Source organism: Pocillopora verrucosa, chromosome 1 (assembly GCF_036669915.1).
Source record: "Pocillopora verrucosa isolate sample1 chromosome 1, ASM3666991v2, whole genome shotgun sequence".
Classification (NCBI taxonomy): Eukaryota; Metazoa; Cnidaria; class Anthozoa; order Scleractinia; family Pocilloporidae; genus Pocillopora; species Pocillopora verrucosa.
In genome coordinates this window covers 23952740-23978020 of record NC_089312.1, presented here as the reverse complement: position 1 = coordinate 23978020, position 25281 = coordinate 23952740, and the positions used below count along the sequence as shown (strand labels likewise).

Below are 25281 nucleotides of genomic sequence, written 5' to 3'. Positions count from 1 at the left end.
TTTGGGATGATTGAAAAGGTTTGCTCTGATAAAAAGATCATGATTATTTATTTCAACATCACATTTTTTTAACCAACCGGCAAAGCATCTTCACTGTAAACTCCACTCTCATCACCACTGAGGGATTCCTGCCTTCCATTAGGGGAATCCCTTTGAGGGTTTGCAACACTTGCTGAGACCAGTGGCACAGTAGCAGAGAAAAGTGAACTTTGGATCACATTAGCTTCTAGAGGTGCACGTCTAGTCATTGGTTGAATATTAGGTTCTCTGGTATCTGCAGAGTCTGAGCTGAACTTTGCTTGGGAAACTTTGTGTGAATCAACAAAATCTGTTCACCAAAATGAAGAATGAAGAGACTTTTAATCTTGCAGTTATTAATAATAAGTTTGAGCACAATAAGTTATTACAGACATTTTCAAAAGTGTTGGTTTTTAGAAGCTACATTGTAGTGTGTATATCATGAAAGAAACTGCCAGCAATAGTTTTACCAGTTGGTTTTCTTTTAATCTCTGTCCGTCTTCCCCTGCCTCAAATATCCTAGTCCCTTCTTTGCCTCTGACAGGTTGCTTTAGTTATCTGCCCATGCTTATATTTTGTTGCTTTCTCTAATTTGATGATAATTTTGTATGGTCCCCCAAAAAAGAAACATTGCGAAAAACTGTAGTTTCTGTAAGAATTTGTTTAGACAAATATAGAAAGAACTGAAAACAAGTATATGCTAGTGAACTAAGAGATACTGTCCTCAACCTTAACAACAATGCCTCAAATAACATTTTTTGCACCTTGTCTACTTGTTCTTTGGCGTGAAGATGCTGACGATACAGACATCACTGAAGGAGGGATTGATTTAGAAATCATAGTAACAGGTTCATCCTCTGATGGAAAAGCAAAGGTTGAAGGATGAGGTTCTGGAGATTGTTCTCTTGATGACTGGCTTTCCTTGTGATCAGTTTCAGCTGAAGATGTATCTCTTGGTGTCAAAGATTTAATTTCAAGGCTCTGAGGCTCCTCATTGATTGCACTTATATTTGGAATGCTGGAGAGATCTGCACAAGAAAAATTGGATATTTTTCTTACGTTTTTCTATCTCTACTGTTACAAATGAAAAAGAGGAAGAAGCTGGGTACAATTATTATCGCTGGCCATAACGAGTCTAAGGTTTCAAAATTGCATGTTAATGAGCTGTATGTCTACTTGCAATGCAAAATATTTTGAGCTACATGATAAGCATTACTTTCAAGTTTATACCATTGAACAATATTTTTCAATTATTGTAAAGAAATGACAAAGGTGTGTCTTAGCCTCCACCTCAATGATTCCTTATCAAAGTGTCATTTTCTTTAACACCTTCGCATGCTTAACAAACTGGGCCTTTTTCATAGATGGAAAAAGGAAAAGGTACCTCATAATTGAGGGTAAATCTGACTCAAAGGAAAACCAGAAAGGAGTGAGCTAAGACAGTAATTAAAAATAATTATGGCTGTAATAAGTTCAAAGGAACTTACTCCCCACTGTGTTGGCAGGGAGTTGCTCATTGTGTTGGGCAAAAAGAGGTCATAGTGTCTTTCTCCACCCAAGAGTATAAATGTGTGCTGGAAAGCTATCAGGAAGAGAGCACCCTTTCCATAGGGGAAGGGAGAGTGGAAAGAGTATCAACACTCCTTGTCACCCACTACCAAAACTGAGATAAACTCTAACAGAATAGCTCTCCTGGCTAAAGAGTTGTCCTAACATCAGCAGCTGGTACGGTTCATAAATTGATACCTTTTGTTGCATTATTGAGTCTACAACTTACCTAATGAAGAGATAGGGAATGAACTCTGTGATACTTTAAGTTCCACTGGGCTTGTAACATTTTTGAGAACAGACACTGCATGCTCATGAGTGACTCTCTCTAAACTTTGGCCATTCACTGCTAAGATTCTATCACCTGCAAAGTAACAAGCATATTGATAAAATGTTGGCAATAATGTAAAAATGTACTCTTGGTTGAGTTGAAAGTTAACCAGAGTGAGATTTTTCATGACTTCCCCATAATGAGTGTTCAAGGAAGAAAATGTAAAACTGAGAAAAATCATGTACCTCAGCCTAGTGTGAACCAAGGGTTACTCTGAGAAACAATAACAACAAATGGAGCTCAACAGCATTTCCTTCTCATGTTAAATCATTCCTTTATCAGAAAAATTGCTGGTTATGAAGAAATGGTCAATGGTTCTCCTTTTCTTAATATTTAATTGCATCAACTGGTGATCATCTTACCAGCTTTCAGCCGACCATCTCTCCAGGCAGCACCTCCCTCAGTCACAGCTTTGACATAAATTCCACGATTCAGTCGTTTAGAATTCTCACCACCAAGAACAGTGATGCCTGCAAGTTTGTAAATTAGATTGAGAGGTTGAATTTACAACTATGCTGGATCAATTTATCGTTTCTTTCTTAAGGCTCTAAAATTATATATAAATTATAAATATACATTACATATATATATATTTTTTAAGAGGAAAAAAGGACGCATATATATATATATAAATGAATGTGGGGGTAGAGTCTACCTCAGCACAAAGTGCTCAATGCTGAAATATATACATATATATGGACTATTTCAAACATGACGCCACTTCAACACCCAAACAAAACAAGCATGTCAGTGCAGACAGGCTACAAGCACCTGTTTCTCGTGACGTAATGTGACTTTAAGAGGAAATATTGCACTTTTACTTGATCAGCAAGGCCTTTGAGTGTGAAATTCAGACAAGAAATTTGCCATTTGGACAAGTACATGACAGTGATGCATCTAGTGCTCCATTATTTGTTCTGAATACACAAAGGCAAAATATATTTTTGGTCCATCCCAGAAATTTAGGGATTTTATTGAAAAACTACACAGTTACTCTAAATGATAACTAGGAACATGAGTATAAAATATTTCACTTTTAATGCACGTTATGTTTTAAACTCAAGCAGCTCTAGCCGCTGGTTAAAAGCTTTAGTCTTAAGAAGCCATGGAGTGCATTGTAGCAGCTACTTAAATAAAGATTTACAAAAAAATGGTTAGAAAAGGGGAAATTTTCCATTTTTAAAATGTTTCATTTAGGTTGCCTAGTGATCTTCATTAACAATCCTTAGACACCAAAATGTTTCACTGAGGACCTCAATTTCCACAACTTTGTGTTTCAAAAGATCCACAAGATACAATGAACTGTATACACATTTCCACTTGGTTACTCGTCAGAGACAAACAGGTTAAAGCACGCAATTTTATTTTTGTTTCAGTTCTCATGTAACTATAGCTACTACTTGAGCACCTTGAATTTTCAGCAATCATGCACTATAGTATCTACCCAGCTTTAAATTCAAATTTAAGCTTTTAACACAATAACTAATGAAAACCCAACTAAGGACTGAGTGCTTTTTCATTTTGCATCCCCAATGACCATACATAACATTACATCTGTCACTAAAACCAAGAAAAACATGATTTTATCTCATTTCTCTTGAAATCTTCCCCAAAGGAAATACTCTGAAAAAATATCCGTGTATACTTTCTGTATGCATCTTTGCCTCTTTCTGCTTTTTTTATTTTGGTCTAACATACAAGCATGATTGTAACTTACAATTAAAAATCTAACAGTGAGGTAGATTATTCAAAATATTTATTAGAGTCCCAGTTCAGTGGTAAAGCAATACTTTTCAAGACTTAAGCCTAAGTTATCAGAGAAAAGTGCCAATGTAAATTATCTTTCTTGTAAAAAAAAAAAAAAAACATAGTTTACCTGCCACTCTTACCAAGTCACAAAACATAATCACCATGAACCACATCAAAAGAACCATACTAAATATACAAAATTACTGTTAAATTCATCAGACACATTTGACCAAGTGCTCTAATATTTTGTACAAACTTTGATCGCAATTTAAATTTCTAGATCATACAATAATTCCAATAGAGAATAAAAAAATGTGGCAAGTGGTTCTTAACAGTCATTCACAAAAGAGGAAATTACACTAAATATAGAAAAGATCCAGTACTCTTAAATTCCTCTCCTCACCTAACAATTTCCCTGGTTCTTTCTCAAACTTGATGATACAAAGTTCCCTATCAGGAGATGCCACCACTTCAGAGCTCCTTTCTTCTGTAAAACAAGTGGAAAAGGACAATTATCAGAAGTGAAGTAACAGCACTTGTGTAGTAAATGATATCTTGCTACTTTTCACACCATACACAAGCAAGCAGTTGCAGATTGTCTAAAGTAATCCCTCAATTCACCACAAAACCTTATATTTAGCAACTTTTCACATATCTTATGTTTAAAATAATGTCACAATCCAATTTGTAAAAATTTCCATCAGAATGACAAAATATAAATTGTGTGTACACCAACTTACATAAAAATTTGTGCTTTCACTAAGAAGTTATCATAAATAGAAATTCTGCTATAAACATAATGCCAAGATGTTCTATGACGTTCTGCATAAATTATTCATCGGTTCACCTTACCAAATTGACAATAGGAACGATGTAAATTATTGTGTCACAATTGCCATACCCTCTCTCGATTATATAAACAAAGCTTTTGATCCTGGTACTTAAAAAATTCAGCTCTTGCAAATTCACCAAAAGGGAAACATTTTGAAGATAATTGATATAAATTGGCTCCATGTTTTAATGCAGGAGTTCTCATTTCAGAGCAAACAAAGAAACCTGCTACCAATTTCTCTGTTTGTTTGAATATAATTAAATTCAGTTGAAAAAGACACCTGCTCAAGTACAGTCATATCTCTTACAACAGTCACACACAAATTTCCTAATAATGCAAATTACTGGTGCACCAATCCTCTATCCAAAAATACATATTAAGACAAGATCATGTACAATATAATGACACATTTAGTGTTGATAATGAGCTGATGTTTTAAACAAAATAAATTGCATTGCATGCTCATTGCCAATGGCCGCAGTAGCAATTGTTGATACACAATCAAGCAAAAACTTGAAATGTTAACAAAATGTAGCCAACAAATAATAAATTTGTTATGATACATTTTTAATAAAATAGTTGCATGAGTACCAGACTGTGAATGTCTAGCTTTGTGCGATAAAAATACATTGGGTGCTGCATGTCAATTCACTGTTGCTGCTTTAAATCGTCACATAAAATCGTTGTGGTTTCCTTTTCTTAATATTCAAAGCATTATTGTTACTCATCTAGTAAGCTGTGTGCAAAATCCTTCAGCAGACACTACACATTAAAATGATTTCAAGTCTCTATTCATATGACAAACATTTTAGATAGAAATGTAAGGGTTGAAGCCAATATTGGCACAACTTGTAAATGGGATACACTTAATACCTAATTGGCTCTTCTCAATCTTTCTACATATCAGCATAAAAAAACTCAGCCTACTGCTCAAAGATAGATGATGAGTTATTTCCTTTAATAATTTGGTACAGGGGGTTGATTGTGTTTCAGAAAACATGAGGTGAGTAAGCTTTGCTTAAAGAAAGGCAGTAGAAGTAACCAGATAATAACTGCAACAAGCTCATATTTTCCTTAAAGCTTAGTGATAATTCTATTTGGAGTGATATGGACCATTTATGGCAGCACTGGGAAGATTATTAATTTCAATTCAATAATTGTGGCACTTGATGTTTTCTTTAAAAAAAACATACAGAGCTGATAAATTTATAGCAATAACACAAAAACTTTGACTGAAAGTGATCATGCACCTCTGATTAAGCACCTTTTACCTGGTACTCCACACTACTTGAAACAGTGCAATTCACTCCTAATAAATAGCATTATTTATAATAATAATAATTATAAAAATTTCTTAAAATGTAAGTTCTGAAAACTTTTTTCTTTGAGTTAAGCTCATTTCCAGGACATTCCAGGACCTGTAGGTGACTATTTAAACAAAGATTAGCCATTGCTCAACAAAACCATGTCCTAAACAATCCTCTGTTCAGTTGAATTTATCTGAACATTTATTTTTGTAAACAGTATCAAGAAGGCCAAAAAATAATAACGGAGGGACATTTTAATTTTATTTATTATATCAATGCTCTTACAGTGGAAGCCTAAGGCTCACTAGTTGTAAAAAACCATGGTTTGGGCTAGACATTGGATAAATAACAGTTCCCTAGTCTTTTTCAAGGAATTCCAGTCCTGGAAAAAGTCAAAATAAAATTCCAAGACTTTCCAGGTTTTTCTGGACCTGTACAAACTCTGTAAATTTCCTTCCTAAAATATCAGTTCTCACTTGACTCAACCCTTACCCTAACCCTTAAGTCTTAATTTGGTGTACAACTTTTGAAGTGAATTTTAAAAATCACACGAGCTAATTTGCACTTTTGTTTACAATTTCTAAGCTTATGTTTGGGTCACTCAACCAACAAAATTACACTATTTTGACTTCACATCAAGAAAATTCTTTAGAAGCAACAAGAAGAATTATGGTAAAACTCCACAGGTTAAAAAGGAGTGTCAATATTGAAACACAAGCAACTTTTTTAATACTAGGAAACATATAACAGTTGAAGTGTCATCCACAAAAACAAGAACAAGTATACATCACCAACAAACACTTAATAATACTTCTTGGTTGCAAATCTATATCAATTTTATAAATGTTAGGTGAATTTCAAAATATCACTTTCCATCTGTCTTTGGTATATACCACTGTCCTGAAATCCAAAATTTAAATGACAATAAAATATTTCATTTTTGCATTACCATCAATTGTAAAATCTAATGAAAGTTAATTCATGCACAATGATGACATCTAATCTACATGACATAAAAATGCCCAGTTCAAAGAATTCAAACCTCCCCCTCCCCCTCCCCCCCCCAAAAAAAAGGGGAAAAAATGTAATCAACTTGGCAACAGTCAAAAGCAATTAAACCTGTCCAGACAAAGACTTCTATTTTTCAATGAGGAAAAAATATCCCTTCAAGATTTAAAATTGAATAGTCTAAACTAAGGTATTGTAAACCTTTAGATTTCATGGCATATGAATTCCAAAAAAATATAATATGTACTTCACCCCAATTTTGGTAAAAAGGACAGAAATTAAAAAAAAAAAGACCAAAAGAAAATTCAAAAAAGATATTTCTTGATGAGGTGATTTAAAAACAGATTTATTACCTTTATTATTTTTTTTCTTTGAGAAAGTAATACATTCACAGATAACCCAGAAATTTTTCCTTTAGTGACACCAAAAGTACAAGACAACAACTGAAATTCTGTTCAGTTTAAGATCAAGATAGACCAAAAGTGACAGATTAAAGAGTCTGTAAACAGATGCAAATTATAACAACATCACCAAATCTTACCTTCTGCTTCAATAGACAAATCTCTGCTTATCACTTTGTTCAGCTTCTGGGAGTTTAGGGTGGAATCTAGAAATTTCAGAAATAAACGAAACATTGTCAAAACCGGGAGCAGATTACACACACAACCACACAAAAAGCAGGTTCAGGGAAAAAAGAGAAGATTTTAGCATTACAAATAGGACAGTATTAGGGTCAGGAAGCAGACTTCACACAGCTTGAGAAGAGAGCAGGTGTGTTCTTAGTGAATTTTTAATTAAAAATACTGATCAATACACAAGATATCACCACCAAATTTGAAGAAAACAATGCTAAACCTTCTGAGAATATTGCAACCGATCACAAAGAAGCAATGAAAGATGATTCCAAAAATTCAATATCTGTTTAGAACACTGGACCAATTACAGAAACAAAAATATTAAAGGAACTGTAACAAGAAAGATCACAATCAAAAAGAAAGATGTGGTTCCTGTGCTGTTCTTGGGGCCACAAATTGAAAAATCCATTTTAAAGAGATCACTATCGTGAATTCTGAAATCAAGTGAAAAATAAGAAATGGAGTGTAGATTATTCACCTTGTGCTTATTATAAAGTAACACAGCATGACAGGCTATTTGCAAATGAATAAGTGACAAAGTAATCTCACTTATAATACAAATACTCCACAAACTGAAAAATGCCCAAAATTTCCTCGTGAATCAAGCACTTGCTATCTTTCTTTTTTTGAATGAAAGCTTAAATCAAATTTAACTAAATCTTGACAGAGCAATGCTCCAAATAACAGCTAACAAGCTGAACTTTAAATCTATATAGTACCATGAAAGAAACGACATCATAACAGTCATAATAACCTGATAAAAATCAAATTCTGATTCGCATGTGGATTCTGCTTTTGAGCAATTTTTCATGTTACCTCTTTGTCTGATACAAGTTTTTTTCTCTTGAACCAGTTTAAAACGGACAACCTTTCTTCTATGTGCAATCATGTTTCATCAATTTGACCAGCTCAAAATAAGAGAGTGTTCTTATCTTAGATATGGAATCAAAAGAGATCTTAACTGTCATGGTCATCACACTCATCTCATGTCATCAACCGATAGCAGTTCATTGTATTTATGTCAATGGTTTTAAAGGTCTTGATTCCATGGAAATTCTCATTAAAAAAGAAAATAATCAATTGATTAAAGCTTCAGCAACGAATTGAAAATTAGGGTTGTTTTCCTGGGTGTTTCGGCCAGTCCAATATATACCTAGTAGATTAGGTAGACATTTATTTGTGCTGAGAGGCATTACAGAACAATAAGACTTATGAAACTGATTGCATCCCAATTCAAAATCAAACAAAAAAAACAAAAAAAAGAGAGAGAAAGATGAAAAAAATGACAGTCACAGACAGCAAGAAATTGAACCTTCATGTTATTTTGGCTTCTCTACAGTGAAAAAAAACCCTGAACAACAGACTTGGCCAATTACAGGTTACAAATGAGTGATGTCACTATTAATGATTTAGTTATAGTTATGTTCATAATTAAAAGCCAAGATTATTAAAGTCATTACTCAGTTTTTGAGTTGTTAGCAAATAACCTGTGTGTAAACCAAGAAAATGGTTAGCAATTTTCATGAACAAATTAATTAAACTGTTTGCTTTTTTTGCCAAAATGTAGAAGAAATCAATTTATATACTGCTTCCAAAATGTTCAGATCAAAACAGCAAAAAAAAACACAAGACAACGGAGTAAGATCATTTGACAGATATAATAAAAACCTAATTAAGTGTGAAACCACTCACAAGATAGAAATATTGTTAGCTTGACAAAAAGCTGCGAGAGTATGGCAGGACATCTTGGGACAAAACTCAGGACAAATTATAACAAACTGAAATCTCACATGAATTGCAACTCCTGAAATTCCTGTTTAGCAGAGTGCATAAATTCATTACAAGGCTACAATCCTAAGGAGGAGGCATGCGATATGGAAAAATCGTGCCTCTCTCCTTTGAGCCCCTATCACTTGGACCACCAAACAATAGACACAAGGAAAAAGATGATAGAGAAGCTGTCAAAGATAATGTTGTAGTGGTGGATGAGGGAGAAGGAATGAAACAAATAGGGAAGAATGTATTGGGCATGCCACACCTACTAGGAGGCATGGGATGTGGAATGACCATGTTTACCTCCAGGAAGTCTGAACCAAGACAACCCCCATGCACTGGAAACCAATGGAGAAACAAAGGAAGGGCCATTAAAGGCCATGTCATATGAAACAGAAGGAAGAGAATGCAAGAAGCATGCAACTGATTAGGAAGCACCTATATATGGAATAACCATGTCAAAGTGGCTATTTATGCATGAGAATTTTGTGCAGCAGCCAGATGATACCTTAGCAGGAATTCTTTTTCTTAAATGAAAAGAGTAACAGTCCAGGAAAACAAAAAGGGTGGAATACAGAGGAAAGAGATCTTGACTTAAGCAACCAGAAACACAAAATCCAATATGAATATGCTGATTGTAAGGTAACAGCCATAGAAAAGAGACCAGAGAAGCATAGTTTTTACACAAGAGAATAAAGATAATGACAAATTTTTATACAAGGTGGAAAATATTTAATGTACATTGTACTAAGTGATGAAGCAAGATACTGCAGGTCAAGTCTTATAGCACAGAAGAAATTTTACTTTGAACAGATCATAAGAGATTCAAATTTAATATCATTCCACAGCTTAGAAAAAAAGTTATAAAATGCCAAAGAACAGTTTTAATGGTATTGACATGATAAAGATAGAGCACTTCACCATACTCTCCATTAACACAAAATACTCCTATAGCTAAAAAAGGCAGTTGGACATACTCAAAACAGCGCTCAAGTGAGTGCCTCTTGCAAGAGAAGAGAAAATTATCCTCAAGAGAATGAGTTTCTTTTATAACTATGCAATGGCATAGTTAAATTTGGAAGTCATGCCTATCAGGAAGTCATGCATGTGTACAAGGTTGCAACGAAACATCCATGTGACTGGTTGTTCCTCAGAGTCAAAACAAGAAAGGTGTGTTAACTGAAAACATTCTAAGTAAGGGGAGGATTTATTAGAATGTTCAAGAGTAAGAGTTACACCAAAGATTAAAAGGATGAATTAAAGACACTACTGAGTAGGCAAGGCAGCATGTCAACCATCAAAATACTTTGATGTCCATACTAGGATTCATTTAGTGCCTCAAAAGAATGAACAAATCATCAAACTAAATGGGAAAAAAGTAATCATGGAAAAAAATTCTCCACATGTTTCACCTGACTGAAAAAAAATTCTTCTAAGGCCTAATATGAATTCAAACCACTGTTAAAAAGACTGTTTCACATACATTACAATACTACTTCTTCATATATAACAGAACATGGATTGCTCAGTGAACGACTGAGAAAAGATGAAGATGACAAGGCCCTTTTTAAATTTGACTTCCTCTTCATTTTAAGTGTATTTTCTGGATTCTTGGCACAAAATGTTGATGCCCTGTTAAGGAAAAATGGTTTACGATAACACTTGTTTTCCAATTTAAACTGACCAATGACGTAAGGCATATCAACATCTCTCTCGTTGTCCACATCTTGAGAGAACTGCCGTTGAGAGGACGAATTTGACAATCCCTCAGGCAGGAAGTCTTTCTGCTGTGTTTGGTACATTGTGCTGTCTTCTGATTCATCGCTGGTTGAGTATCGCCTCTTTTCAGTCCCAGAATCCCGTGAAGTATGTGTTAGATTGTCATGATGCAGTTGATTGGTGTCTAAACTTTTTTGACGCTCAAGAGTCTTGTGAGCATGTTGTATCGACTGTTCTTTAGAAGCTTCTCGAGCCATCATGTATGATGGGCGATGATATACATCTGTGGGACCCTTCTCCACCTTCACTTGTGGCTCATCTATGATAGAAAAACAAAACTTATCAGTTGTAGACAAGCCTTTGATTCCCATTAAAGTAGAAAGTTCAATATCTAAATTGTAAAAAGACATTACTCTGTTTCAGGAAAACTATAAAAATGTGTAACTATTTACACAATTATTGGAAATGTCAATCATCAGAGTTACATTAAATTAAGCCACTCATCCATTCAGGAGGAACCACCAGAGGAGGAATTGTGCATTCCCCCCACCCCCCAGCATCGTAATAAACCTATCTCAATATTTTATACACACCAACAGCACTTTGGGACAATTCTTGATCCAAGATAGACATTTTGGTCTTCATCTTCATCTGAAACCTGTGAAATGCTTGACTCATCTGAAGAAGATATCTTGACCTGAGAAATATAACAAGTTCAACTTCTTCATCACCACAAGGAACTCCAGGAGTAAGTTAATTAATACATCCTAGCATTACAGTAAGTGGTGGGGGGAGGGGGGCAACCAGCTCCATGGATAGAGACCCCTCCCATAGCTGGCAAATCCCAGCAACCCTTACATGACTCCCTATGCAGGAAAGAGACAGGCACTAGCCCATCATCTGGGAAAAGAGGTGTAGCTTAGGGACTAGTTAAACAATGGCAATAAAGTTTTTTGTTTGTACAGACAATGCCATTCATTCCATGCAATTCATTTTTTTTTTAAATTACCTTGTATTTTCATCTAGTGTAGCTGAAAATGAACTATTCAGTTAAAAAAGTACCTACTTTTTATAATGATCTGTGTAAAATGTCATCTTAAGTGGATCAGGATTTCCTCTTGGTTCTATGAAAAACTTCTTTTTCTGCAAGACAGCAAGAAAACCCAAAAGGTTATAAATTGAACATTCTTTTTTTTTCTGTCTTCAAGGTACAATAACTGGTCCCAACTAAGCCACAGTCTCTACAATAATCTTAAATTCACTTCTTATATTATATACTCTTGGTTTACTCTAAGCCTTCCTCTCTCTAGACCTCAATAAACCTGCTCAAAATTTCTTAAAATTTTAGCAACAAGAATTTATTAAGTTTCAATCACTCAATGTCCCTCGCTCAGTTGGTTGATATTTTTTTATGTTCTCAGTACCTTTTTGCTTGAGAATGCCTTAACACTGAATGGTAATGAAAAGAATCATTCAATGAAAAAATTAAAACTGAGACCACTAACCCTCTCTGATCATTTTAGTTGTTTCACCTTTCTCTTTTTTTAAAATTTTTTTCACATTTAACTGACATAAGGTACATGGTCCATACTACTTAAATTATAACTTTGTACAGTCTAGAATTAAGGAGAAAAAAAAATCAAAGGAGACAAAAACTATACCCACCTTGAAAGAGAGCTTTTTTGTTGATGGCCAGGAATGTCTGTTCACTGGGAATTTCATATGTCCACGGGCCTAGGGAACGGAACAGATGTATATAAAAAATACATTACATTGAACCCCACAGTGTCTAACAAATGACATACCAGTTCTCTAATTAATTAAGAATTTTTTTGACTGGTCAAGTCCATAAAGAAGAATGATCAATGAGATGTGAAGGAAGCTGCTATAATACACAAGTGCTGAGTTTTATAAATTTAAACCTTACTTAATATCCAGAAAGAAATATCCTGACACAATACCTCATACACAGTGACTCCACGGACACATATTCCAAGCCATACTGACTCTCTATTACTCTTCCTTGACTAAATTCAAAATCAAAATCACTTATTATTAAAATGATTTGTAAAAATACCTGCATCAAAAAGGAAGATGTTTATTATCATGTTATTTGCCTGCAATCCAACCCTCTACTTTTGGATTCTGAACTTGATTTTCAAGTCCGAAGTGGTTTGAAGTGTACATTATCGAGCATTCCCCCATTTCATCCTGTCTTACCCTCTTCAATTTTTCCCTTATCAGATCACATCAGTGTCTCCACTTATGTCCAGAAATGCATGCAGCTGGTAACGAAAATGGCTGACTTAACGAAATTTCTTCAAACTGAGTGAATACTTATATGGATTTTATGATTTTGACAAACATCAGTCAAATTCCTCAAAGTGAAATCAGATTGGTGGAATTGACAATTTTGAAAAATTTTTGTCAAATTTGTCATAGCAAAATCAGCTTGGCAGATTTGAAGATTTTACTGCATGCATTTCTGGACATAAAATGATCAATGTAACAAAAATGGCAGACTTAATGAAATTTCTTCAAACCAAGTGAATACTTATGGATTTTATGATTTTGACAAATATCAGTCAAATTCCTCAAAGCGAAATCAGAGTGGTGGAATTGACAATTTTGACAAAATTTTGTTGAATTTTTCATAGCAAAATCAGCTTGGCAGATTTGAAGATTTTGATGCATTTTTGTTACTGCATGCATTTCTGGACATAAATGATCCTTATTGATGAATGCTTTAAATGAGGGGCTCAAGGTTGGGCAGCAGATATTTATCAGCCATTAGGGTGGTATTCTTCCAAGAAACTGGCTGGAAAAAGTGAAAGCCCCTGTATACTCCAAGCACCCCTTCAATAAAACTTGTTGTTACGTTTGAAGATGTAAGTGCAGTTTGTTTGTTACAGGGTAATCACAAACTTAACTGTTTCAAAATCGTGACATACCAACTGAGAAGGATTCATTTCTTGATTGTTTAAAAACTGAATTTTGAACAGTTCCTTAAATTGCTGCAGATGAAAATACACTTGTCTAACAACACCACACTTATCACAAGTAGACTTTCTACCTTTCCTCCTCCTGTGTTGGGAATTTTTCTTTGTACTTTGTAGAAGTGGACTCCATACTCCTGAAGTTTCTGAGCTTCCTTTATGAATTCAAGCTCAGCCTCTTCTTCTGACAACCCATGACATGATTTGTGGAAACGTGGTAACTCTTGTGTAGCATGATCAAGTGAAATTTTCTCTATCGTCTAGAACCGAAAAAAGTGTTTTGCACATTCAGAAGAAAGTATCAATAGCTCTTTGTATAACTCTGAGAAGTTAAAGATTTTGTTTAAGGCTAATTTTAGGTTCATGTTTGACTTCTTATTGGCTCTAAAGGCACTCAATCAAAATGCACTCACGACATGTAATAATGATTGCAGAAATCAACAAGGGAACACGTACAGCACACTTTTCCATCAAATGTCATAAAAGCGAAAAAAAGTGTAACGTCAAGAACTAATCAGAAAATGCCCTAACAAGCAGATGAGTGATCAAGCTTTGATTGGTTTCAGATTTGTAGTTGATTGGTTGAGGAGGCTGCACAAAACTTTATAACCAATCATAGAGTGCAGTGGTGCAAAACCAATGCACACCCAGATTGCCCTCACTAGTATATGCTACACAAATCACACTTTGCCCAGTCGTATATAAAAAGCACAGAGTTGACAAACTTGTACCTTGTTTGGAATGTAATGTTCTGCAAGAAAGTATTCATCACCAAGTGCATCATTGTAGTCTCCTGTCTCTGCTTGCAGTGCAAGTCCTCCAAGGGTAAATGATGCCTCCTCATGACAGTAAAGATGGCCCATCAAAATGTTTTCTCGGAGTTGTAGGTAGAACTGATGAGTGGTCTGTGGATTACTGAAGTGGGAAAGAAGATACCTATCATTGAAATGAACTCAAATAATACAAAATTCAACAAATATTTCTCTTCCAAGGTTAAAAATGGGAAAAAAATGGGAATGGAAAAAAAAGAGAGAGAGAAAAAGAGAAAAAGAAACAAAGAAGGAAGGAAGGAAGGAAGGAAGGAAGGAAGGAAGGAAGGAAGGAAGGAAGGAAGGAAGGAAGGAAGGAGGCAAAGGCTCAAGAGAAAATTCAATTGACCAAGGTTTGGAAGTAAATTTTCACAACTGACTTTATCTGATACATGACAGCCAACCAAAAATGAAACCCATTACATCTCTTTTAGAAGGAGTCATTATATTAGCCTGGTACTAAGAAAAAATATACAAGGTAGAGAGTTGTTCAAAACATTACCTGATGAGAGCAACACTTTCCACATAAAATTTGACTCTGAAGTGTAAGAGAAACTTTTCTGCAGGTTGCTTCCCCTATGGGGAAAAAAAGCATTGTTTAGTTAGGTGGCAAACTTAAATTAATGACATTTAAAAATTAAGTATTACCTCTTCTTTCCACTTTGCTGGGGCATACTTGGCTAATTTCACATCCAAGTCTAAAAAGATGTGTTCACCATCTGAAAAAATTAGTGGACACTTTAGTAGAAAGTCATACCATGTAACTGCATTTTGTTCAGTGTGAATGTATCATATTTGGCAAATAAGCACTTGCATTGTATCAGTGATGGAAAATGCAGCATTACCACTGACAGTGACTATCATTTCAACACCACACCAGACTGTTATTCCTCTATAAACAACTGTCTTTTAATAGAGACATTCTGAAATTTTCTCTCACCCTTTAGCTGAGTCAGGCCAAAAAAGAACTTCTCTGTTAGTCCCAAATATTTGATAACTTGTTCAAATAAATCTTGAGTGGTGGAAGTCACCTGAAAGAATAATTCACACACATTTATTTAAATTTGTTTTGGGAAAATTAGCTTTGTTGCCATGATAATACAGTTTCAGCATTGAGATACAAGTTGCACTTAAGAAGAAAGCAAAAAAATACAGTACCTCAATCATCATCTGTAGTTTTTGTCTGTTCAGCATAATTACAGTGACTAATCGTCTGCCATGTGGTACAGAACCTGCTTTCCTCTAATCACCATGAATATATGAGAAAAATAAAATTATAGTAACAAATTAATAAATTTAAGGCAACCAGGAACAATTCACCCAACAACATGCTGCATGGAACACCCAAAGGGACATTAAATAGAGAACACTGTTGTAACAGCAGTTTTGTGAGCACCTATGTCACTGACACAAAATGTTTTCTCTGCAATAAGTTGCAAGTTCAAACTAGTCTTATTTTGTGCAACCATCACAAAGGTGAAATACATGTTTGTAAAATAAACTTGTTTTAAAAGCCATGCACATGAAGGAGTTTGTCACAGTGACATGTACATGTAGCAGTGACTTGTTGCATTGACTGTTATGGTCTCAAAATAGATAATTGATTTTAAACTGGTTATTACCATGGTTATTAGGTACTCTACTTTACAGGTTTTACTCAGACTGACTTTTATGTAACTTACAGGTGAGATATTCACAACTGACAGGTTGGGGTCTTTCTCAACCAGAACAAACTCAGGACCAAAGAAATCCTACCAAGAGAAAAGCATTGGTAAAAGATTAACTAAGTGCTGTCAGGCTTTCAATTGAAAACAATCTTAAATTACAGTTTAGTAGGGGCAAAAGTGAGTATAGTTTGTTGATTCTTGTCCTCTGTTCAGGATTAACAATTCAAAGTAGATTGCAATCATCTCAAACTAACATGCATTTGAACCTGCAATATGACCAGCATCACTAGAAAATTTGATGTTAAACCTTCATTTATCCAACCACTTCAGACTCTCCTGTTGGTCTACATATAATGCATGTCATTATGACACTGCAATGGATCTTTTGTAATTGTTATCTTTCACAACATAACAGAAACAAAAGAAACAAAATCAGAGTGTTATGTCATGATTACTTGAACTAACCCCAAGTTTGGTTCTTGATCCTTTTGTGGCTCTCTTGTCTTTTGGAGCATCACCACTGACATGTATGTCAGGAACAGAGAGGAAACGCTGTGGCATCTTACCCCTATGATCCACTTCATCAGTTCCAGCTGGTAAGCTTTGTTGCGTCATGACTTGTTTCCTCAGGTCCATTGTTGAAGAATATGGACGGTTGCTAAGAAATAAACAAATAGAAATTGGTAAAGAAGCCTCATTAGAATGTTCTAATGAAGAGCAATGATTAGCTTCATCAATCCAAAGTATTTCCAGAAAGATGAGAAATGGTTTTTCCTGACCAGCAATTTACAAAGAGGAAGTCTGGGGCAAAGCAGAGTTATTCCCATCTAAAGTAATCCCAAGCCAATGCACTGATTGTCCCTTTCTCACGCCTCAGCATGTGTACTTTGTTAGTAACTCTAAAGAGTTTCTGGCTTCCTAGTTACTCAATAACTTAATGCAGCCAAGAAACTGATAAATATTGACTGTTGAACAAGATTCCCAACACTACCTCCTTCTCATAAACATACCTCTGGTTCAAAACTTAGTGAAAACCCTGCATGTCTAACCTTATTGTATGAGAATCTCTTCCATCCCTGAATGCAGCCCTTGAAGCTGAGCTTCCTATACTGGTGAGGTAAGGTTCACTTTCATAACCATCAGTCATATAAGACTCAGGTGCATAGCTCCCTTGTGTGATTGACACCATTGATGAACGCCCTGACATCACTGATGAACGTGGCCCCGACACCATGGAAGATGTGTCTGTAATTGATGTGTCACTGTCATATCGATGCAATGTTGAACTTCCTGGCAATTGAGAAGAAAACAACTTACAAATCTTTTTTTGATACTTCCAGGCTGGGTGTTATTACAGCAACCTTGTGAGTAGAATAAACTTGTTTCTAAGGCTTTCGCATGTTGGAGGGATGACTTAACAAGATTGAAAGAAATGTTTACTTTAAATGTTTCAAACACATTTTAATGCCTTCTAAGAAATATTGTTTTACTGATCTCAGACACAGCAAATACAAATTCAGGGAAAGCATTAGTAATGTTACTAATGTTTCTGTTCCCTAACAGATTGTAAGATCATTGGTGAGAACAATCTGAAGGCACACTTTAAGTAGAACAGGCATGGTGAAACAACTCACTGGCTGCAGGAACTAAGTCAGGTTTTGATTGCAATTGTACTTCTGAATCAAGACTTTTTGCAGGTCCCTTGAAATATCCATCCCTAAGGTCATCTTCATCATAAGTTGTTGCTTGCCGATCCAATGTTTTTGAGCTTGACTGTGGTAGATGCTTCCAAGATGTTCCATTCTGGAATGCTGCTGAGCTACTGGGTCTCGACTGATCCTGTGACCTGGACCATGACTGATCAGGAGATATAACTTCTGACTGGTCATATGAGCTTGGATGTGACTGCTCTATGCTGTTGAAACCGTTTGTGAGGTTGTTGGGTGAAGATTGTTGGCCTCGCTCTCTTCGAACCCTCTCAAGGTGGTCCTTATATTTATCTATGGTAAATAAAATTGGATATAATTTAGCAAATTTAGCATGCTAATTATTACTTACTGTGTTATCCACAGGAGCAAATACTAAATGAAAGACTCACCAAGAACATGAGGAATCCGAGCCTCCCTTTTGTGAGGTATCAGGGCTAATTCAGTTGGTGAGCCTGATCGTCTGAAATTTGATCCCACCAATTCTTCTGAAGTTGACTGGCCTCTTGTGCTGATCCTTGAGGGTGGAGGTGATGGTAGGCTTCTTGGACTGACTTCATCACCAATTGGAGATGGACTCTGAGAATGGACAGGATTTATTAGCAGAGAAAGAAGAGAACAGTCTTATTAAATAGAATACTTGATCATATCAGTGTTTAACTCAACACAAGAAAGGCCTTGCAAGTGGAAGCTTTAAGCACTGGAATGGAATGATGGTTCAGCAAAGAGTTCCTTCCAGCATCTCATCAGATTTCTTTGACAATGAGGGGAAGCACTGTGAATCAGTAATAAAAATACCTTGGCCAAGACTTTTGATCCAGAGTCAGGAGTTCAGAGCACTTACCATTAAGTCACTACTACTTTAGATCTCATGTACAAAAATTGATTTAAAAATGACATTTAATTTAGCTAATAAAGTTATACCTCTCCATTCAAGAATTCAGAGTGATTAATGTGAACTGTTTCTTCCTCAGAACTATGATCTTCTTCATCATTCTACAAGAGATAAAATTATAATTATTGAATTAAATGTGAACCTTTTACTCCTACAAACACCTAATTGGTCTTCAATTTTTAGCAGCAATATGTGGGGCATGCTTAAAAAGAATGATGTACTAAAAACTGCTTACAGGACCCATGATGCAGCCAAGCTGCAAATTATATTTACTTTGCACTGAGCATTTATCTCTGCATAATTTCTACTGTAAGTTATCACAAAAATAAAGCAAAACAAAACAAAAAATGAATCACTGCATCAACCTTCACCATCATTTTCAATCAACAGTCAGCCCTGTTTGTTTGTTTATTTTCTTCCCCATTCTTCTAGGACCCAGCATACAAATATTCAAGAACAAATAATTCTTAGGTCCTCACATAGGGCTCCCTTAAATTCCATGGGGCCCATCAAGAACCTTCCAGCTTTTTTTTCCCTTTTACTGCATGCAGCAGCTCTAGAAAGTCAAAAGTCTTAAAGGATAATCTCATGTAGCCTAATTCACAGTTTTGTTTTGGTATGGGGAGCATAGAAGAAAGTCTACTTACATCAGGTACTTCATCACCTAAAACAGCTGCTACCATGGATGCAATGAGGTCATTAAAGTGACGTCTTTTACGATGTGCATGACAAACCTGTCAATATAGAAAATCGTTTTAATTAGAAAAAAAATTATTTTTTGAGGAATTAAATTCTTAACATTTGGAAATTCAGTAGCATTAATTTTCATACACTGTAAGTAACACCAAAAGAACTCTGACAAGATCATGCACTTACTTCCATAACTTTCACCAGAGAAATTCGTAAGTGTGAACTCTCTTCACACATAGAGAGAAGAACATTCTCTAAAGTCTCACTCAAATTCACAGGCTGCAGACAAAATCAAAAACATCTGATGAGAACTAAAAGGAAATTTATCTGAGGGACAAAAAAAGTTGTTTGTTAAATGCAATTAATCTGACAAAAATTTCAAATCAGTTTTACTTTAACTACAAGTACATTTGAGTGGTGAAGTAAAAAAGGCTATTTTTTGTTCCATGATCAACCCAAAATTTTCTCGATCTCACTGCTTACAATAACAACACCCTTTTTGAACAATCAAGCACTGAGTGGGTCAGTATGTAGCTATCAAGCAGGAGCTTGTGATGATTGCTACACATTTATGTTAATTCTTTGACTCCCATAATCTGATTCGTACATGTAGCTCTGCCTCGCAGTTCTAATGAGATTTTTTTTTGCTAAAAAAGGATAATACCCTCCTCCTGTTGAGTTTCTCTGTTCTCATCACCTATTTGTTAGATAATGTATTAGCATTGTAGGGAGAGGTTACAGGTTTATCAGTTCTATGAATCAAAGGGTCAACTGTTTCTCACCTTTCCTACTGGGATCTCATACTCAGCTGCATGATACAGTGTCATTCCCAGAGAATAAATACAGATCTGTTAACAATAACAATTTAAAAAATTAAACCAGTAATCTACTTTAGTAAAGTAATTTTTTGATTGGGGAACCTACATGTATCAACTCATCATAAAATTAAACTACAGTGGCAAATCCTATCGAAGGAGCCAAAAGGAAACCTTGAACAAGAAAAATCTAGTCACATAACTACAGTGTACTCTCAAGAATTTTATTCACTCTGACTTATACCTTTTCCAGAGTTCCCTCACTTCCCAAAGGTTTGTCATGTTTTGAGTACATTTCTGGTGCTGTATATGAGCGATTCTTTGATGAAACTGAAACATGAATCACAGTCAACCATTATTTACAGTACTATATGTATATTGAAAAACATTATTTCTACTTCAAAAAATTGATTGTGCAAAAAGTCCCTTGTTTTGTGTTTCAAAAGTCTGCAACCTAAACTATAACATTTCTTGAAAGACCTAAATAGTTCTTGAACAGCTCTGAATGGTTTGAAGATTACCTGTGTGTAGTGAAAACTTGACTTTGCCATTATGACAGAGAAGTAAACTTTCAGGTGTGATTGTATAGGTTAGAAGGCCTTTCCTTCTTGCTTTACCTGTAGGTTAAACAAATTCAGCAATCCTGTTTTAACTCATCAATAACAACTGAGTGTGGGCAAGATTCCTGAAGAGTGTAAACATGACCTTTGTGTAAATGGCCATCACCACTAAAACCTTCATGGAAAAATTTAAATACCTATACTCATTAATACCATCAACACCTTGTGACTGAAAACTTTGGGGGAAATTGAAACAGTTTTGAGTTTCCAGGAGGTTGAGTTACAGGGAACATGAGTCACTGGGAGTTATGCACTAATGATTCAAAGCAAGGAAAATAGATTCAGTCTGAGGCTTTTTTTGAGAGAAACATGGGTCAGAGTTTTCCAAAGATTTTATTATCCAGGCAAAGAAAAAAACAGTTAGGGGCAGGAAACAAGTGAGTTCTCAAAGGGCAGAAGCATCTGTTCCACTGCAACTATTCCCCTTAGTTATACTTAAACAGTTTGCACAGTTAACATAATCTGAGCAGAACTGTATTACCTTCTTAGTAGTTTTTAAACAAACTTTTTGCATACATAAATCAAAATAGAGCAAAGAAAACAATTTACTTCAAATCAAGAAAGATACATTACACCATTTTGTCCTGGCTAAGTACAAGCCCTTCAAAAACTAGAAGACTGGGATAAAGATGGCTGCTGGTTTTTCCGCAGAACACTGCTCAAGAACATCTTTAAAGAAAAAATATCACAGTTTACCTTTGATGAACACATCTTGTAATGCTGCACTAGACTGGGAAAGCAATGCCCACAGCTCTTCTTCACGTAGGGGACCAGCACGGACCACAAGAATTTCATCTAGAGTCACTGAATTTGCAGTAAGAGCTGGCATGGCAGTAAACTCTAACCTGGTATGCTGAACATTAAAAAATAAAATAGCAAATTTATTTTTGTATTTAAATATTCACATTCTGGTATTTTGCTGACTGAATAATGGTTTTGTTTAAAGTGCTTGTCAGGCACTTCAACCATTATTTTTTAACTATTTAAATAATATGACCTCAAAGATGACCACAATTTATGAAGATTTATCAAATGATTTTACCCATCAAACTCAAACACACATTAGAAGACCCTTAGTTATATTCAAAGCACACGGTATCTCCAGTCAGTCTATATTTATGGTTCAGTTATTACATGGCCTGTTCTAGGCCCTCAGTTTGGGTAAATGAGCAAAAAAATCTGATGTTTGCACCCTCTTTCTCTTATCTTCATCTCCATTAACAAGTTAACAGCATTACATAGTTATTACTTATCTCTTGGGTGTAAAACTCAGGCTTATAAGGTGATGGTATTACATCACTATTTTATTCTTAATCTCATCAGAATAAGTGGGAGAACAAGTCATCATTGTTAAACACCCAAAGAGACTAAAATAGGTTCATGACACATTGTGTTCATGTTTCATGTACATGTACAATGATCAAGTGAGATCATTAAGATATTGGAAAACTCCTTCACTTGTCATAAGAATCTGAGCCACCAAGAGTTATTTCATATAATTTACATGACTTTTCAGTTGCAATGAACTATGTACAATTAACACTTGTAGAAAATTGCCACCAGCTTTTCACTGCAACAAAAAGTTGTACGATTGCATATCATATGAAATTGCAATGGTTTAAATTCAAACTGACAATCACAAATATACCAGATTCAGAAAACAGTGAAGTTACCTTAGACTAAAATGTCTCAATATCAAAAGAAAGTACCCAAGTTTTCTCTCCTTCATCTTCTGGAGGCAACTTTACCATTGATCAGAATTTTTTTCTTCAGGTCCATATCTCTACAAAGGTAATGTAGTACAACCAGTTAGTTTTTCAAGTAATTTAATTATGTACTGACTGTTTATTCAAACTGTTGAGTACAATCTGTAGAACCTTCCAAAAAATTAATGCACTCAGGAACCATAGTAGCATACTGTGCAAAAAAGAATTTGTCCAACTGTGCATCTAATTAAACAAGCTGCTCAACCTGCAAACAAAATTAACAAGTAGTGATATATTTTTGTTATTTCAAGTGAAGTGCTCTACAAAGAGACAATACTATAGCTAGTGACTGTGTGTCACTATCACAACTATTAATGATACTTTCAAATTCAAGTGATTGTTCAATTGCAGATCTTAATCATCACAGAATTAAAAAATTACTGATAAAGGAGCTAAAAGTAATAATTTCAACAGGATTAACCAGAAATTTACTGCTCATTCTCAAAACAATCCAATAACCAGTTGGAATATTACACATTTGGCATTAAAAGTTCTCCACTTTTATGTCTATGGGATACATTATTCACTTTCAGACAATTTCTCTCAGAGAGCAAAATGGTAAAACCATGATAAACCCTACAATATGATTAAAGCAAATTACAACAAAGGAGGTTAGAGTTGAACATTTCCAAAAACCATTGCAAGGAAAATTGTCTTAAGTCTTCTTGCAACAATCTTATAACAATCTTCTTACTGTCATTGGACAAAATTCAAAGCCAGAGATACAGGGGGAAATAATGTTATTTTACACTCAAACTATTTGACTGTATAACACAATTGATATCTCACTTTGTACTTCAGAATTTCCTTTAATCAGCTTTATCCAAATATCCTTAACAGCACAAAAAATGTTGTATTTAAACTTCCTGCATGACTTAGTATCAGAACTTGAGCTATGAGATTGCCAACTACATTCACCATGCCTGAAAATAGCATTAGGTAAAACTAAACACATGATATATACCGATAGATACATGTACCTAATGTCAGAAAAGAAGAAATAGAGTATTTCATGTATACCTTCCTCTGAATACTTGGTACATGAACAGGTAAAACAGCCTGATTAACTTACTTCACCAATAGAGAGCTCTCAGCAGCATACAATATAATACTGATCTAGCATGAAACATCTTATCAATATCATGCATTAAAAATATAATGCTAAAGAAATAAATGAGTAAGTGTGGTACAAAATAGTGAAAAGGTTGCAAAAGATCCATGTGCAAGTATCTTTAACGGGAAACCTACCTACTTTCTGTACTTGTAAAAAGGAAATCACACATCAGCAATTGTACCTACTGATGTAATCCTAACATTTTGTGTACCACTATACTATAGACTGCATTTCTAAAATGTTCCTATGGATATCACTAATCCCTGAAACCCTTTTTGAAACTGATATTGTCAAAGCCATTGCAAATTCACTATCAAAATGTAAACAAAATAATTGTGAGTACCCGATGTGATATTCACACTTCAATTATTTCATACCTAAGATAATATTACAACGATGACCACTTTGTAAAAAAAAGTAATACTAAACTCTCAGTACTCCAAGTACTTACTAGCATTTCAATTTCCATAACCAATCAACAGCAGTTTCAGCAATAAACTAGATTGATTTCCTAAACCCAACAACTTCTGCCTACATAGAGCACTGAATGGTCAAGTACATTTAACTTTCAGAAAAACAAAACACTCATAGTTGAGCATCAATATACCATAAGCAATATTATGTTTCAGAAATTTCAGGGCCAATTCAGAATGCTAAAAAAACCACATCATGATGACAGAATTACAGGACCTCTTGAGGACTCAATTGAGTTGATAAGGTAGATTGGCCACTGTAAAGAATTTTAAAGCTGATGTATTAGCCCTTCATCAGAGAGAGTGAATGTACATCCCTTGAAAAAACAGGCTTAATTGAAGCTGTGTGGCTGAAAGTACAATGACTACAGAATAAAGTTGAAGAAAGAAATTCAGTTTTGGTCAGGTGGTTGGATTCTGGCAATATTCATTGACTGTAATAACAATGATCTGTTATTCTCAAATTAGTAGCTGGCTAAATGGGTGCATTGTAACAAACTACTGCCTTACATTACCCTTAAGCAAAAAGACTCGATATGCAAACTATACAGAAGAGGAAAGAAGATGGCACAAATTTGTAGTGCATCCTGACCACTGACCCTTGGATACAAATACTTACACGACTCTTTACATAATGTCGCCTCTAAATGGAAACGAATTAATTTTGAGCTTAGCGACTAACTATAAATACACATCTGAACGACAAACGTAAATGGCAAAGCAATTAACATCCTTTAACGATATGCACGGGCTATAATCTAAAACGAAAACTGTTTACCCTGTTCTCCTGATTTTTGAATAGTGTGTACA

General features: G+C 35.0%; 1 protein-coding gene across 3 annotated transcripts in view; it reads right to left on the bottom strand.

Annotated features, from left to right (window-relative positions):
* The window catches only part of LOC131796670 (tyrosine-protein phosphatase non-receptor type 13), a 41153-nt gene that overhangs the window by 15091 nt on the left and 781 nt on the right, over positions 1 to 25281 (bottom strand). For 2 of the 3 annotated variants that reach the window (XM_059114273.2, XM_066164363.1), the window contains exons 2-31: positions 22792 to 22901; positions 21815 to 21971; positions 21020 to 21115; positions 20743 to 20828; positions 20466 to 20531; positions 19870 to 19962; positions 19641 to 19727; positions 19023 to 19094; positions 18491 to 18677; positions 18027 to 18392; positions 17442 to 17682; positions 16858 to 17050; positions 16408 to 16476; positions 15884 to 15967; positions 15666 to 15756; positions 15374 to 15444; positions 15228 to 15301; positions 14648 to 14831; positions 13994 to 14176; positions 12882 to 12947; positions 12586 to 12654; positions 11987 to 12063; positions 11514 to 11617; positions 10886 to 11239; positions 7335 to 7400; positions 4050 to 4133; positions 2260 to 2367; positions 1796 to 1930; positions 783 to 1046; positions 78 to 328 (exon numbers count right to left, since the gene is read on the bottom strand). In XM_059114273.2, coding sequence (XP_058970256.2) covers positions 78 to 328; positions 783 to 1046; positions 1796 to 1930; positions 2260 to 2367; positions 4050 to 4133; positions 7335 to 7400; positions 10886 to 11239; positions 11514 to 11617; positions 11987 to 12063; positions 12586 to 12654; positions 12882 to 12947; positions 13994 to 14176; positions 14648 to 14831; positions 15228 to 15301; positions 15374 to 15444; positions 15666 to 15756; positions 15884 to 15967; positions 16408 to 16476; positions 16858 to 17050; positions 17442 to 17682; positions 18027 to 18392; positions 18491 to 18677; positions 19023 to 19094; positions 19641 to 19727; positions 19870 to 19962; positions 20466 to 20531; positions 20743 to 20828; positions 21020 to 21115; positions 21815 to 21947 — 3954 coding nt within the window. In that variant the 5' untranslated portion in view covers positions 21948 to 21971; positions 22792 to 22901. The remainder of the gene's footprint in view (positions 1 to 77; positions 329 to 782; positions 1047 to 1795; positions 1931 to 2259; positions 2368 to 4049; positions 4134 to 7334; positions 7401 to 10885; positions 11240 to 11513; positions 11618 to 11986; positions 12064 to 12585; positions 12655 to 12881; positions 12948 to 13993; positions 14177 to 14647; positions 14832 to 15227; positions 15302 to 15373; positions 15445 to 15665; positions 15757 to 15883; positions 15968 to 16407; positions 16477 to 16857; positions 17051 to 17441; positions 17683 to 18026; positions 18393 to 18490; positions 18678 to 19022; positions 19095 to 19640; positions 19728 to 19869; positions 19963 to 20465; positions 20532 to 20742; positions 20829 to 21019; positions 21116 to 21814; positions 21972 to 22791; positions 22902 to 25281) is intronic. The other variant, XM_066164361.1, reaches the window with a different exon arrangement.